Source organism: Malaya genurostris, chromosome 3 (genome assembly GCF_030247185.1).
Source record: "Malaya genurostris strain Urasoe2022 chromosome 3, Malgen_1.1, whole genome shotgun sequence".
NCBI classification, from domain to species: domain Eukaryota; kingdom Metazoa; phylum Arthropoda; class Insecta; order Diptera; family Culicidae; genus Malaya; species Malaya genurostris.
This window is the reverse complement of record NC_080572.1, coordinates 245,921,700-245,938,165: the sequence shown is the minus strand read 5'-3', so window position 1 is coordinate 245,938,165 and position 16,466 is coordinate 245,921,700. Positions and strand designations below refer to the sequence as shown.

At 37.9% G+C, this 16,466-nt stretch overlaps 1 protein-coding gene across 3 annotated transcripts in view; it reads right to left on the bottom strand.

Annotated features, from left to right (window-relative positions):
• LOC131436428 (zwei Ig domain protein zig-8) overlaps positions 1 to 16,466 on the bottom strand; it is a 353,158-nt gene that overhangs the window by 126,182 nt on the left and 210,510 nt on the right. For all 3 annotated transcript variants that reach the window (XM_058605148.1, XM_058605149.1, XM_058605150.1), the window contains one exon: positions 5,462 to 5,610. In XM_058605148.1, the coding sequence (XP_058461131.1) occupies positions 5,462 to 5,610 (149 nt within the window). The remainder of the gene's footprint in view (positions 1 to 5,461; positions 5,611 to 16,466) is intronic.

Sequence of the window (16,466 nt, the reverse complement as noted above, 5' to 3'; positions counted from 1 at the left end):
CGTGATCACTGTTGTGAGAAAATGAAAAGACATACATTAATAGCAAGTCCAATCATCTATCAGCGTTCTATATTCTATTTCTCTATAGGAAGGAAATAATAAAGAATTGCTGGAAAACCGACATTCTAAAGGAGCCTCGAAGACCCATAATGTTATACAGTTTTGGTAATTGCCGATAGCTTGGCATAAAGCGGCTCGATATTTCCCTACATTGTATACAACATTTTGAATCTGTTAAATGATGCTACAAGAACTCGCTGCCTCTCAATAAATGAGCCATGAGAGAATTTTTCTACATTTCTTCGCTCCACCTTATATCTACTCTGTGTATTTCACGGCCCTTAACTAAATATATACACTCTGGCAATGATCGGCGCTGTGTGGAATTTACCAAGTGAGAATCGCAAGTTGACAAGTATCGCAGAAAATCGAACCGATGATTCGACTTGATGATTCTCCTATGTACAAGGTTACAATATTTCAAAACCCTGGTGTGGAGCAATCACAGATATTTTCATAAACACAACTTATACAAAGGTTATGTGCACACAGTTAGAATAAGCGGTAATAGTAGAATGATTCTATCGCATCTATCCACTGCTTGTATAGAATCTGAACGCGAAACGAGAATAAGCGACCGTTTGTTGCTTCAGAGAGAATCCCCACAGCAGCGTGCTAACTCACAATGCTCAGACAGGTCATCTAAAGAAATTCGCTCTCGCACTGGTGTCTATTCTATGTTAAATGAACCATGCCGGTTTTTTGTTGCTGCGATGATATCCGTCTCTCTTTGATGGCACTGATTGAATCGTGTGAAGAGTTTGTAGAGAGCGTTCTTTGATATGATGTAAGTCATCCTTGGTATAACTCAGCACGACGAGATCGGAAAAAGTCTGAAAAGCTTTACCGTTCTAAATTTATAACTGAATTAAAAAACTGTTTTAATCCACCTAGTGGTGTAATGATGCCTTTCTCATATTTCTCATAACATCATAAATATTACTATATTAATTCGCAAAAACAACTGTTCATTGAATAGAAATAGGAAACTCTGCAAATCCTGTTTTCCCTGTAGTTCCAAAACCGGATGTAGTATCCACCACAAATTTAGGAATTCCGCGTTAAACTTTTCTTTAAGAAAAGTGAGTGAGATCCTTTTTGCAGTTTTCAATTACTATTTCCAATTCTTCCGAAACCGAATTCAGATGACCGGAATAGCCGAAGTTGGTTCGTTTTCCAGCAACAAATATGACCTCCCAATTGGAACAGTTTTGAATTAGGGTAAAACTAGAGTTACTATCTCATGCTCTATTTCGTTTAAACCAATTAAACGAAATTTACCAAACGAAACGAACTTTCTGTTACTTCTGCTTATGTAAGTCAAGCTAAACAGCATGAATCAGTAGCACAAAACATGTAGTAGGATTATTGCATATTTTTTGCCATTCTCATATAGAAAGATTATGTAATCACTGTGAAAACCGACTTTTGAACCGAGTTCGTCGAGTACGCAAAATGTCTGTGTGAGTATGTATGTATGTGTGTGTGTGTGTGTGTAACGTTTTTTAGCACTAACTTTTCTCGGAGATGGCTGAACCGATTTTCACAAACTTAGATTCGAATGAAAGGCCTTGTGGTCCCATATAAAATTCATGAATATTATTTGGATCCGACTTCCGGTTCCGGAATTATGTGGTGAAATGTGCCAAAATTTCTGGAAATAAGTGCACCAACTTTTTTCAAAGATGGCTAGACCGATTCTTAAATTCAAATGAAAGCTTTTTAGGTCCCATACTAAATTCCCGAATTTCATTTGGATCTGACTTCTGGTTCCGCAGTTATGGAGTAAAATGGACCCAAAAAAAATCAAAATATGTTTTCTAGCATTTCTCATGGATGGCGCGATCGATTTTCACAAACTTAGGTTCAAATAAAAGGTCCTGTGATCCCACTTTTAAATTTTATCCGAATCCGACTTCCGGATCCGGAAATATAGAGTAAAGTGTCTTAAAATTTTTTTACCATCACCGAAAAGGGTGAAAAACCGTAAAACAATTTTCAAAGTCTACTTAAAATCTTCTCCAACGATTTCGGTTATTCTTTCAAGAATCAGTGTCATATACCATTCGACTCAGTTCGTCGAGATCACAAAATGTCTGCCTTTTGCGATTTCTCAGAGATAGCTGAACCAATTTCCACAAACTTAGATTCAAATAAAAGGTCTTATGGTCCCATACAAAGTTCCTGAGTTTCATTCGGATCCGACTTCCAGTTCCGGAATTACAAGGAAATATGTGCAAATTTATTTAAAAATGCGCATTCAATTTTTTCGGAAAATTCTAAACCGATTTCCACAAACTAAAACATAAATGAAAGGTCTAAAAATTATTCAAAAAGTCTCCGAAAAGTTGATCCTAATCCGACTTCCGGTTCCGGTATTTCAGTGCGATTAGTGAAAATTTTCAATTCCATGAGTATTTTTTCAGAAGCGATCGCGAAACAAGGTGTACATTTTCATAAAACTTTCTACTAAAGTCTTCTAGCTTGCAGATCTTGTTAGTTAGTGAATATATAAAACTGCTATGGGACTACTAGTCCCCGGTTTCCACTTCCGAAAGCACCGATAATAGCGAAGAAAATCTTCAAAAACGGAACTCACTTCGATTTCTCAGCAACGGTTAAGCCGATTTTCATTTTCGAATCATGATTCGAATTAAAGCTCTCAGTGTCTTTAATTACACTGTGTAGTTTCATTCCGATCCGACTTTCGGTTACGAAATTATAGGACGATGAGTTTAGAAACTTCAAATCGTCATTCAAAATGACTGGCACGCGTTGGTACGTGCGGTACGGAAGAAGATAATACCAACGGCTTTACTCCGTTCGCAGCGTGCTTTGTTCAATTTCGTATAGCGTATCTATATTTTGCAAGTGAAAAAAAGTATTTGATAAATCTTTTATTCAATTTGAACCTACTTGTTGGTGTTATTCTAAAATCATAATATCAATGCTTTTCTATAAAAGTACACTTATTGCCATTCTCATATAAAAAGTTTGTGCAATCACTTGAAAAATTGACTAGTGAAAATTGGCCCAGAGGGCTAAGTGTCCTGTATCATTCGACACAGTTCATCGAGCTGAGCAATGTATGTGTCTGTGCGTGTATGTGTGCGAGTATGTGTCAAATAATGTCACTCATAAAATAAAAAAATCTCGTAATCCCATAGGTTGCTGTTGAGTTTCATCATGGTTTAATAGGGTAAAGTGTGTTTAAGTTTGCACACCGTCACTTAGAGCGACGATGCATAAAAGGATAAAATTCTTCTAGATTTGGCTCAAAACTGATACAATTTGTAGGCTATATTAGTTACTAATCAAACGAACCGATTTCGATTATACTGGTTCCAAGTTTCCGGTCCCAGAATAAAATAGGTAAAAAACTCTAAAACAAGACCACTCAATTTTCTCATCGATGATTTGATCGATTTCCACTAACTTAGGTTCAAATGAAAGATCCTATAGTCTCATAGGTTGCTGTTTAATTTCATTCGGGTCCGTCTTCCGGTTCCAGATCTATAGGGTAAAGTGTGTTTAATCATTTCGTGCGACGAAAAACTCTTAGTTATTTGACATAACTGTTTATAAATTGAAAAGGTTATGTTAGCTCATACCCAAAGAAAGTTTGTTATTTTATTCAAGATTGAAAAAATCTTCTAGTGATATTTTTGAAAATATAAATAATATGATAAAGGCATCATTACACCACTAGGTGGATAAAAACAGGGTTTTTTATATCATTTATTCAACACCGGCTTTACATTCTTTCATTCTTTCGGTCGCACTTATAATAAAATAGCTAAAACTTTTATCAACAGCTCCGTCTTTTACTTATATCACACACTAGTAGCAGACATCCGTAACCGGTTCGTTTTTTTAATGGCGTGTACGAAATAGAACAAAGCACGTTCGTTTTGTGTTTTCTTCTTCCACCGTTCCACCACCTACCGGTGTGGTACATATTATCATTCTATATGGCGATTTGAAAACTTTGACACTCATCGCCCTGTAACTGCGGAACCGGAGGTCGGACCCAGATGAAATTTCACAGTAGCTTTAAAGATAATATGAGCTTTAATTCAAATCAAGATTTGTGAAAATCGGTTCTAGCATCGCACAAAAATCGAAGAAAGTTCTATGTTTAGAGTTTTCCTTCAGTACTTCCGGTGCTTTCGGAGCAGGAAAAGGACGACCAGTAGTGCCGAAATACATTTATATGCCCTTAAACTAAGAAGTTCTTTAAACTAAAAGAATTTATCAGACAGTTTAATGCGATTTGCACCTGTTTTTTGACCATCGTTCGTAAAAAAATACTAATGAAATTGGTAATTTTCCACTTATTACGCTTAAGTTCCGGGACCGGAAGTCGGATCCGATAAATTAGTTTAGAAAACTATAAGACCTTTCATTTGAATCTTAGTTTGTAAAAATCGGTTGAAACGTTCCAGAGAAAATTGAGTGCACGCTTTTTCTCTATTTTTCACATATTACCATGTAACTCCGGAACCGAAAGTCGGATCGGGATGAAATTCAGGCTATGGGACTTTTAGACCTTTCGTTTGAATCTTAGCTTGTTAAAATCAGTTGAGTCATCTCTGAGAAAAGTGAGTGCACATTTTTGTCACATACATACACACATACACACAGACATTTACTCAGTTCGTCTAGCTGAGTCTAGTCTAGTCGGTATATGACGTTCGGCCCTCCGGGCCTCGGTAAAAAAATCGTTTTTCGCAGTGATTGCATAGCCTTTCTATACGAGAAAGGCAAAAAGATTTTAAATAATGATATTTTCCATTTTCAGGTGCGATGAGATTACAAGTTTCACGAGCCTCTGTAATACATTAGCTGTTTAATTTTCGCTTTTATTTTCAATTAAGGGTCTATTCGATTTTATGCTAGTAGATATGACAAATATTTGTCTTGAGAGGTTTAAAATAACCCATATTTAATTTAAAAATTAAACTCTCTTAAGCATCTAATGGTAATAATTGTCCTATTTCAGCGACAAATCATTTACCGCTTTGTTAAAAATCGTTTACGAGTCAATTCGAGTTCAAGTGGATTTGGTAACCTCGGGAAAATTAGGTAGATCAAAGAATTTGCAGCCACACAAGCACGCACGCACACTCATTCACGCCCGTTTAGCATTTTATTCCAGGCAAAGATCCTATTTCCCACCCCAAACCGCCCGCGCCTGCTGCTACGGCTGTCAGACTAACCGGCATCATTTCATCTTGAGGGCAGACAGAAACAAACGCCCCATCAAACCAATCGAAAATCTCCGTGAAACACAATAAGCAAAAGTTACCCATCAACCAGGGCGCGGGGAAAACAACACCCTCTCACTCGACCTACTGCTCTTCCATTTCCGCTTTGGTGCGGTTCATGTGTTAATACTTACGTCTTTGTCGCCGAGCCGCTCCACTCGGCAGTGCAGGAACCCCGTCTGACCCACGGTTACGGTGATGTTTCGCTGCACATCAAAGTCGAAATAGGGCTGAAGCGTGGCCGACTCTTCCGTGGTCAACATCATCGTTGAACTGAGGGAAACTGAAAGATAAAAGATAGAGAGAATAACCCATTAGACATGAGCTGGAAATCGCGGTATGTGTGAGTGTTGGTGCTAAGGAATTGCGGTGAACTTTTCCACCCGGGTTAGCTTAGTAGAAAAGAAAAGAGAAACTCAATTTTATTGTTCCCTTCGAAGCGGCTGTTGTCTGATTCCATTAGCTTTGCGAGAGAAACAAAAGAAGGCAAAAACAACACCACAAAAAAAACGAGAAAAGAAAAGTTTCATAAGAGGAAATTTTCTTCTCGTTGCGGTTTCGCACGTCCTTTTCCGTTGCGTTTCCTGCGTCCCTGATAGCGTCGGACATGGCCGGACGAAGAAACGAACCAACGAAGCCACGTCACTCAGAATTTAACGACAGGATCCGCTCGACATCAACGTTTTTATTTACGCTTGGTTGCATATTTTGCCCCTGTATGTGACCCGTTTGGTTGTCGGTTGGAAAAGGAAATGAAGTCATGCCGTCCCCGTAGGGATTTCCCGGTACATCGTCATTAGGCTACACCGGCATTGTTCTAACATGTGCCGTATACAAGAAAACTCATGCTTAGCATGTCAAAGGCGGAGCGAAGCCGGATTGGTGCGTTTTTGTTCGTTGAGCCGTGTGTAACATGTTTTGAAAAAAAAGGTATCTAATAATTGAGGATGTTTATTGTTTGGGAATGTTTCATGGTGAGTTTAGTTGATACTGGGTAGAACCAGCCAAGGTAAAACTGTTCCGTTGGTTTTAGATTGAATAACCTAAAAGCGTTACTTGAAACCGAAGAATTAATTTAGCCATTTTCAAAACGAACATAATTAAAGTCTAACTTACAAGTCACGAACCCACCGATATCATACTCCCAGAAATAATGAAAACTACACGTGATATAAATCCAAGCAGCCATTTTCGCTTGTTTGATGTAATATGACTCTACAATTATTAAGATGTAAACTTAAATTTCGTCAATAGTCAACGTATTTGGTAGAGATAATGGAAATGCCAACTTGCTAGTGATGATAAATCGCGAACAACAAGCAAACCCTTAATCATTCTTTTTGAGTTAAATATTAGATGGAGATTCTCCAAAACTCCCGTGTATGGGCGAAGTGCTTACTCTTTTAAGTTAAGGATCCTGGAACCTCTTACTAGCTTTGTTACCTTCCATCTGGCGTCAGATTAATTCGTACTATGAAGAAAGGCCGTTGAGCAATTCTAGGAAAATTTTTCATCATTCGAACGGATGGTTTCGGGCTTTAAAATAATGGCTGGGCGAGAGTAAAATCAAAGAACTGTAAGTCTTTGCAGATGAAATGTAATGTAAATTAAAGCAATATACCAAAAGTAGTTTAGATTGAAGTAGTTTTGAGACCAGTTAAGAAATTTATTTACGTTTTTTGTTTCGCCTCTTTAAGTGATGGTAAAAATTTTTTAACATGCTAAGTTTGTGAAAATCGGTCAAACCATCGCTGGGAAAAGTGAGTGAGATCCATTTGAGAAAATATGATCACTATTTCCTGTGTCTCCGGAATCGGAAGCTGGGGACCAGGATATCCGAAATCAGTTTGTTTTGTCGTCTACTATTAATGACTATCGAATGGAGTAGTTTTGGAGTCAGTTTAGATTTTTTTTTTTCATTTTTCTGTTTCTGATGGGTTTAAAAGTTTTTACACACCTTACCCTATAATCCCGGTACCGGAAGTCGGATCGACATGAAATTTAGAAGTTTTGTATGCGATCATAAGAGCATTCAATTGAATCTAAGTTTGTAAAAATCGGTCTAAAGTTTCTGAGCAAAATTGTTAGACATATTTTGTTTTTTTTTTTTCACGGTACACCCCGTAACTCCGAAACTGATAGTCAGATCCAAAACAATTTCAAGAATTCTGTATGAGAGTATAGGAGCTGCTATTTGCATTTAAGTTTGTGAAAATCGGTTTAGCAATCTTCGAGAAAAACTTGTGCACTTATTTTCATAGTTTTTTGCACATTGTACCCCATAATTCCGGAACCGGAAGTCGGATCCAAATGATATTCAGGAATTTTGTATGAATCCATAAGACCTATCATTTCAATTTAAGTTTGTGATAATAGGTCCAGCCATCTTCGAGAAAAAAATACAAGGATCAGCCCCATGGGGTTGTTCGAGCCATTGATGTGGAACAAGGCAACCAAAATTTCTAATGATCTGCAATCAAAAAGTTCAATCAAACCGAACCAAACATCATTTGTCTTGATTTGCATTTGTTTTATAACCAACGAAATTACACCATTATTCCGAATGCATGCAATTATATCTTTGTACATACTTGCGATTTCGATAATTAAGCTTCTCTTCGCCAAGCTTGTGTTCAAGTTTTTTATGCAAGCAGTTTTTTAGCGTTAAGTTTCTCTACCATTCTGCGATTTCGGTTGAAGCGATAAACTATTTCATCATTATCAATCGAGATCATCTAATATAAATTAGAAATTAATCTTTAGCATTCAAAATTTATCCAGGGGTAGTTGTCAATTTCTCATGGGGAAATGACATAACATGGAATTCCGAGCTTGCATGACACTAGATCAGAACATACCAATTAAGGGCTGAGGCCAGTGTGTTTTAGGATGTTTTAAAGGGCTATTTTCACGCTTCAAATCTTATTTTTTCAGAAACGGTGACGAATATCAAAAAACCCAACTGACAATCTCTTAGAAATTTAGTTTAGATTATTCTGTGAAAATTTCAGAATGATTGTTTGATTTCAGCGGTCGGGAAAGTCTTTTTTCTGAACGAAGAGTTGCATAGCTGAAAACGCAGTCTTTCAGCTTGTTCATTGAATATCTCGCCTTCAAAAGCATGGATCAAAAATCTATCCTGACAATGTCTAGATAATTTAGTTAAGATGCGATCACTGCATAAAAACATATATGTTGTCGCGATAAAAATTAAGTGAATGTTATTTTTGTAATGCTAAGTACGTTTCTATGGCGGCACCATTTTTTCTGCTCTTGTATCATCATAACGTAACGAAACATGAGAGAGAAATAAAATCGGCTCAAAAAGGCTGCCAAACAAGCAGTAGCTTTATTGGATTTTATGTGATGTAGTCAAACTTGTAACCGAAAATATCAAAACTTTTTTGGCCCCCCGGCCACATCGAGAGTCATTTTACACATTCACGAGAGAGCATGAAGAGAAATGTAACACGCACAGCGAGCGACACGGTTTTACGCTAACAACTGGCATCAGCCCTTAAAGCTTCAAATCGTTTCATGGCACGTCTTGCTGTCTAGCAACAACCTACCTCTAGCATGCTAGGAATAGGACTGAAACGTTAGCTTTAATTTCGCTTCTATTTATAGATTCGCGTGCTTCCAACAGCTTTGCTTTTGCATCGATTGACCAATCAGAGCGATGCTCTCTCTTTGATACATCGCTTACTCCTTCAAAACCGTCGACTATGGCAGGTAAATCCGGCATGCTGGAGATTTTTTGCAGACAAAATAGGACACTGCTAGCAATTAATCTACATTTCAATGATTTACAATTCAAAATACATGGCTATGAACATTCAAATCAATACGTAGAAATATTTCCAATCAAATGGTGACATTATATTAATAATTGATACAAAATTGACTGAGCTGTAGTTGTTCAAAACCAGACCACATTTCTACGTGTATTTTTCTTGAGTTTCTAGTTTGCACCCTTATATAGAAAACAAAAATGTGTTCCACATTAAAAAAAAACGCTCGAAAACAAGTATTCAACTGTGAAACGATGAAATTTTGCTCGAAAAACTGTTCGAAAGCTACTGAAGAATGTATGTAATCGAGTTCGAAAAGCTTGAAAAAACTACTGCAAAACGATTTGAAAACAACTCGACAAACTTCTCGTAAACGATAAAAGATGCGTGAAAAGCTTTTCAAAAATGATGGGAAAGTACTCGATATACGATATACAAAACCGAAACGGCTCGAAAAATTGTACGAAAGATTTGTAAAAATCATTTAGGGGTTATCTTAAATTTGTGCTTAAGGAGTATATCGATAAGTAGTTACCAACATTCAAACAGTTATTACTCTGAAATGGCATAACCTTTGCAGCGTGTTTTGCGGTGATATGTTTGTTTACATGTCAATAACAGCTGCGCAATTGATTGGTTTCGATACGGTTTATCGTTTCAATGATGAATCGTTTCAATGATGAATTGATCCGGAGACGCGAAAGAAAATTCTGCACACTTGGTGCTCAGAAAGTGGTGTCAAGTACAACGAAATTTCAAAACGGGTGAAAGTGCACCTCACCAGTGTCAAAAATATTATCGAGAAGTTTGGTAAGACCCTTTCCATGAAGGATTTGCCCAGATCCGGTAGTAAAACGGATCCCAGCCAGCCCGGCCGGGACTTAAAAGTAGTTCAGTACATCAGGAAAAACCCATCGGCGCCGACGCGAGATTTGGCCAAGCAGTTCAACACCAGCATCGGGATGATTTAACGGATCAAAGCTCGGAACTCCCTGAAAACGTACAAGAAACAGAAGGTGCCGAAAAAGTCCCTGGTACAGCAAGTTTAGGCCAAAACAAGAGCGCGAAAACTGTTTAACCGGATTCTACAGAATAAAGACGGATGCATCCTGATCGACGACGAAGTCAAGAAAGACTCTCGAGCGCTGCCCGGACCGCAGTATTATACGAAATCGGTGTACCAGGACCTGGACGACGCAGACACCACGGTGGTGATGGAAAAGTTTGAGCAGAAGGTGTTCGTCTGGCAAGCAATTTGTACCTGTGGTTTGCGGTTGTCGATTTTCTTCACTGAGGGCACAATTAACGCCAAGGTATATGAAGAAGAATGTTTGAAGAAGAGAATGCTGCCACTGTACAGAAAGCATAAGGCTCCTCCTCTCTTCTGGCCGGATTTGGCTTCAGCCCACTACGCCAACTCCGTTCTACAGTGGTTGTCAAAAAATAATGTACAATTCGTGAAAAAGGACATCAACCCACCGAACTGCCCGGATCTTCGGCCAAATGAAAGCAGCACTTTCGGAAGGAAGGTACAGTGTCTCAAAACATGCAGGAGTTCAAAAAAAACTGGACAGCTGCTACCAGGAAAGTCACAAAAGTAACTGTGCAGAATTTAATGAAGAATGTCAAGTCCAAAGTGCGAGCGTTTCACAGAAACTAGGATTTTCTTCAATATAATCAGTGAAATGCATAAAAATGTAATTTTTCTACAATATATCGAAAACTGATGTCAAAATATGTTTTTTTTCGCTTTCTTATTCAATAATCGATGTTGCTAATCACTTTTCGATACACTCCTAAAGTCACATAACCGTTTTTACTTTTCTTTACGTTTCGTCTTAGACTCGTCAGTGCAGAGCAGTTCAAATTGAACTGCTTAGTGCAAACAATTTGAACCGCTAAGCAGACGTTTAGTTAATGCTATTTGCAAACACTCTTTAATTGGTACCCAAGTGCCATGTCTTTTCTAACGTGCCGAACGAAAACGTTATTTTCGGCTAATACTGGCCGATTCAGGTTTGCCCAGAAAATTTTTTGAAAATTGTTCGAGAAACGGCTCGAAAACGATAAAAAATGCTCGAAAACGACAATAAAAATGCTCGAAAATAGTAATCAAACAACTACAAAACGATAGAATTTGCTTGAAAATCTTCTCCATTACTATTTAAAAACTAATCGAAAAACTGTTCGAAAACGATTAAAAAATTCACGCAATCGATATATAACTGATCGGAAGGTTGAGAACACTACTCAAAAAACGATAAAAATAATTTGCTCGAAAATGATAACAAGCTTCTCGGAAAACTTCACGAAAACGATAAAAAACTGGTTGAGAAAATATTGCTCGAAATCTTAAGAAATCTGCTTAAAAATTCTAAAACAATCAAAAAATTTCTCGATAAAGATACAAAATCAGATGCTCGAAAACTTGAAAAAATTCAGTTTTTGCAATGACTGAGCGGAAATATATATTGGAGAAGCCAAGTGAAAGAAAAACTAACAGAAAAATATGAATTTTTGGAAAAAGATACGCTCAGAGACAGAACTCGAACCTGCGTTCTTATGCATTCCGTGCATACGCGCTACCATTTCGCCACTCTGATCTTGTTTTAGCCACTCTAAAACTCGAAACAGACATAGTAGCAACGTACATCGAACATGGTCTACATCCTGGCCGTCACCCGACCGATACCTTACATCCAAACATCTTCTCTGTCCATCAAACACTAGTTCTCTCGTTTCATACCTATTGTGACGAAATGGTAGCGCGTATGCACGGAATGCATAAGAACGCAGGTTCGAGTCCTGTCTCTGAGCGTATCTTTTTCCAAAAATTCATCTTCTTCTGTTAGTTTTTCTTTCACTTGGCTTCTCCAATATATATTTCCGCTCAGTCATTGCAAAAACTGAACTTAGTCATGGCGGCTTTACGTCAAACTAAAAATTAATAAATCGTTAATAACAATTGCGGTTTGATTTTCCGTAACAATCTGCTTCTGGTTGGAAAGTGCAGACAATCAATACAACCTTCATAGGGGTCTATCGCTGACGATGTCCAGCCAGCGACTGGCCCCATTAAAGAAGGTGACAAGCGATTATAAATACACTCTCCTACTCTGGTTCGCGAATTTGGTTTTTAAGTTACATTACTGTAGCATTTTGATTTTAACTTGTCCTCCAATGTTTTTATCAAATATTACTGGACCTATTCCGTGTTTTCTCTCGTGATAATTCACTTTCATTAATTACTAGCGATAGATTGTTAGATCTTAGTTCGAATTCATTAAGACACATATTGTCAGATTAGTTACTACAAATAAACATTAACGTACATTAGGAAATTGAAATTGTCATTTCTAATATAACTGTTTACCGTCCTAGATAGTTCACTTATTTCGGAAATTGGGTTAAATAATTTCTTCGAACTATAAATATTAATTCTGTAACCGAGACCCGGCCATCCTACCCAGAATAATCAACGCCGGCTTCTTCAGGGGGTTGGTGTAAAACCAGTCCCTACCTTTAATTACTGCGAAAATAATTCACTAGCTAAAGCCTACGAGCTGTTAATTAAGCACTGTCCTGAGTAAATAATTACCGTCCCGGAAGGACCACCGTTAGATCTCTTCTCGAGTAGTGCTGACGAACGTGACACTTGGCTTCGTCGGATGTCAAAAACTGGTTTCCCGGGCACACAATCGAGTCGAGTGGAAGACCGCCACCGTGCGAGCGCACGATTTGGCTCCAACGCTTTGGACAATAATTTAATTAGAAGGGAAGCTTTGAGCTTTTTCTGATCGTAGCGCTTTTGTCGAACAGTTTTTAATTAACGCAATCCGGCGTGGCTGCTACTGGACTTAAAATTTATGCTCCACAACAGGTCGCGCCGAGAAGTTCTCCAGTTTGCATAGGCAACTGGGTTGAAGTTTGTAATTAATTTTTCCACTTAGGTTTAATTAACACTTCCTGTTTGGCCGTTGCCATTTTTTTTATCCCGCACCTAAAGTGACTGTTCAACGGTGTCCTTGGTTCGTCTGGTTGGTTGTCATGTTTGGCGCACCTTGTGGGTTGTTAACAACACCAATTTGCCCATGTTTGATTCAGAAACGCCAGAACGTTTACGTGAATGTTGATTTAACATGTAGGTTAGCGAAAGCATTGGCACCAATTAATGAGAGTTTTGAACTTAAATTGAAATTCAGTTGTTCTAAGGAATGTTTTAAATGAATTTAATTCGAATATTGTCGATACAAAACTTAGCCTTCAAATATTTCGTAAACCCTAAGGTTGCACAAAAATCTGGTGATTTTATAACTTATTATAAGTAAAACTCAGAAGAATTGAGTTTAAGTCGCTTTGGACGGCCCATGCGCAAGGTTGACACAAGCTCCCCATTATATCGGCCGGTAATTCACGAATAATACCACCGGACCATAATCCACACCAACCAGTAACTTTTCCGGGATGCTTGTTACTGGTTTTCACTCCAGATGCGGCAATTTTGCTTGTTGACCAAGTGCCGCAAAGTGGATTTATATGTATCAATTATTCATCAAGCAGATGTGGGCCTTCTGTGGTTCAGACGATTAACTGACGTGCTTTGTGAGCTGATGGTTCTTGGTTCAAGTCACGCTGTTGCCAGCGATCTTTTGATTTTTATTTTATTCGATTTCAAGCCATGTAAATTTCAGATCCGGAATATGAATTTGTGTGAAATACGACGTTATGTTTATGTGTATCTTATAAGATGTAGAATCATTTTTCAGTCAGGTGATATTTATACAAGTTTTAAAATTGTCAAGATAAAAAACAGTCTTGATTGTATTTTTATCATTATTAGAGTGTAGTTATCGTTGAACCCAACATATTATCATGATAGAAATTCATCGCATTTGATAGAGTTCATTTTCATCTGACTTGCATCGGATAAAATTATATCAATAACCCAAATATATGCAATCGTGTTTGCAGCATTAGGGGTCGATTGCTTACGTGTTCGAGATTTCGATTTTTTATTATACAGGTCTCAACTTTAAGGTCATTCGCTTCTTCGGCCCAGAAAAACTTTCTGACCCTACGCGCGGAGGGTTGGGAATCTAACTCAGGCGGGCTGCGTGAAAGGCATCGATCAACTAACCCATCACGCTACAATCGTCCTCCTAAATTTATCTTATTAATGGCGTCTTCTTCGCTTGATTCGCTCAATTCAATCCAGATTCAGATAATTTGGAACTGGGTAGGTTTCAGTTTCAAGCTGAAACCACATAATTGTTGGAGCTTATCTGAACTCCCATTTTCAATCAGACACGCACGGTCCTTCCTCCGGCGCGTGTCATGTTAGACAGATGCATTAGCGAGCGTTTTGCTTTTGATTTGAATAACTGATCAAAGTGATGCTTTCCAACTGATATGTCACTCACTGCATCAAAACCATCCGTCTCCGTTAATGAACCGTAAGCCAGCATAGACACTGCTCGCTATTAATTAAATTCAATTGTCTCCTAATTGAAAATACATGGCTTTATCAATTCGAATCGATGCGTGTGAAAATGTCTAACCACTATTTGCAACAATATTACCAATTGAAACGAAATTGATTGAGCTGTAAGAGTTAAAAATATGACCACTTTTTTCCTATGATTCCTTTTTTTTAATTTCTAATTTGCACCTCTATATTTAAATATCTAAATCACTTCTAAATTGTGCTCAAAATCACTTCCATTGTGTAGGTCATGTTAGTAAATAGCCACGCAAATCGATTTCGACTATACCGGATTCCGGTTCCAGAAGTACATGAAAATGAATAAAGCATTATTACATCCCTAGGTGAATGAAAACTTGTGTTATTCGCAGCGCTCGTATATTTTTTTTACGAAAAACAGTACACTTGGCGTAAAAATCAAGAAAATACAGTACATCGACTTTGAAAATACAGTACATTTTACAGTAAGTATTTTTTTTTAAATAGTGAACTAAAAACAAAAGCATCTAGGAAAACAGATTGAAAAAATTACATGCGAATACAACTATATAACGAAAACCACGAGAACCCACCGCAGAAACGGGACTCGAACCCGTAGCTAGGCAAAATCGGGTAAATTGTTTTGCCAATTAAACTATCCTGCATGTGAAAACACACCTAATTGAACAAAAGAACCGAGCATGTTCAGCTGGCGTTCGGGCGCTAAGGCGTTCATTTGGAGTCGTTTCTCTATAGCAACCCCTCCACCAGGTGTTTCAGCCCTCAGTTAGTCCGTTTTTTCGTATGTTTCACATGCAGGATAGCTTAATTAGCAAAACGATTTTCCCGAATATGAGCTAGTTTCGGGTTCGAGTTCCGTCTCTGCGGTAACTTTTTCGCGGTTTTCATCACACAATTGTATTCGCATATCAATTATAAATCTGTTTTCCTCGTTAAATACTGATCATATGTAAAAAATACTCAATACGGCTCTACGTCTTAACAAGACTTATCAAATCGTTCAAAGCAAATAATTATCAAATGATTTATTTTCATAATCTCAATTTTTGCCTTTCTCATATAGAAAGGTTATGCAATCACTGTGAAAACCGACTTTTGAACCGAGGCCCGGAGGGCCGAGTGTCATATACCATTCGACTCAGTTCGTCGAGTACGCAAAATGTCTGTGTGTGTGTATGTGTGTGTGTGTGTGAGTGTGTGTGTGTGTATGTGTGTGTGTGTGTATGTGCGTATGTGTGTATGTAACGTTTTTTTGCACTAACTTTTCTCGGAGATGGCTGAACCGATTTTCACAAACTTAGATTCAAATGAAAGGTCTTGTGGTCCAATACAAAATTCCTGAATATTATTTGGATCCGACTTCCGGTTCCGGAATTATGGGGTAAAATGTGCAAAAAATTGTGAAAATAAGTGCACTTACTTTTCTCAGAGATGGCTGAATCGATTTTCACAAACTTAGATTCAAATGAAAGGTCCTGTGGTCCCATACGTTATTCCTGAATTTCATGCGGATCCGACTTCCGGATCCGGAAATATAGGGTAAAGTGTGTTAAAAATTGTACACCATCACTGAAAATGGGGAAAAACCTTAAAAAAATTTCCAAATCGACCTCAAATCTTTTCCAATTTGATGGTTTTTATCAGTAGAAGGTCAAAAAAACTGATTTCGGTTATTCTTTTACGAATCGAAAAAAAATTTTTTTTTGCCTTTCTTATATAGAAAGGTTATGCAAGGTTCATCCGGATCCGAACCGACGTTTGAACCGAGGCCCGGAGGGCCGAGTGTCATATACCATTCGACTCAGTTCGTCGAGTACGCAAAATGTCTGTGTGTGTATGTGTGTGTGTTTGTGTGTGTGTATGTGT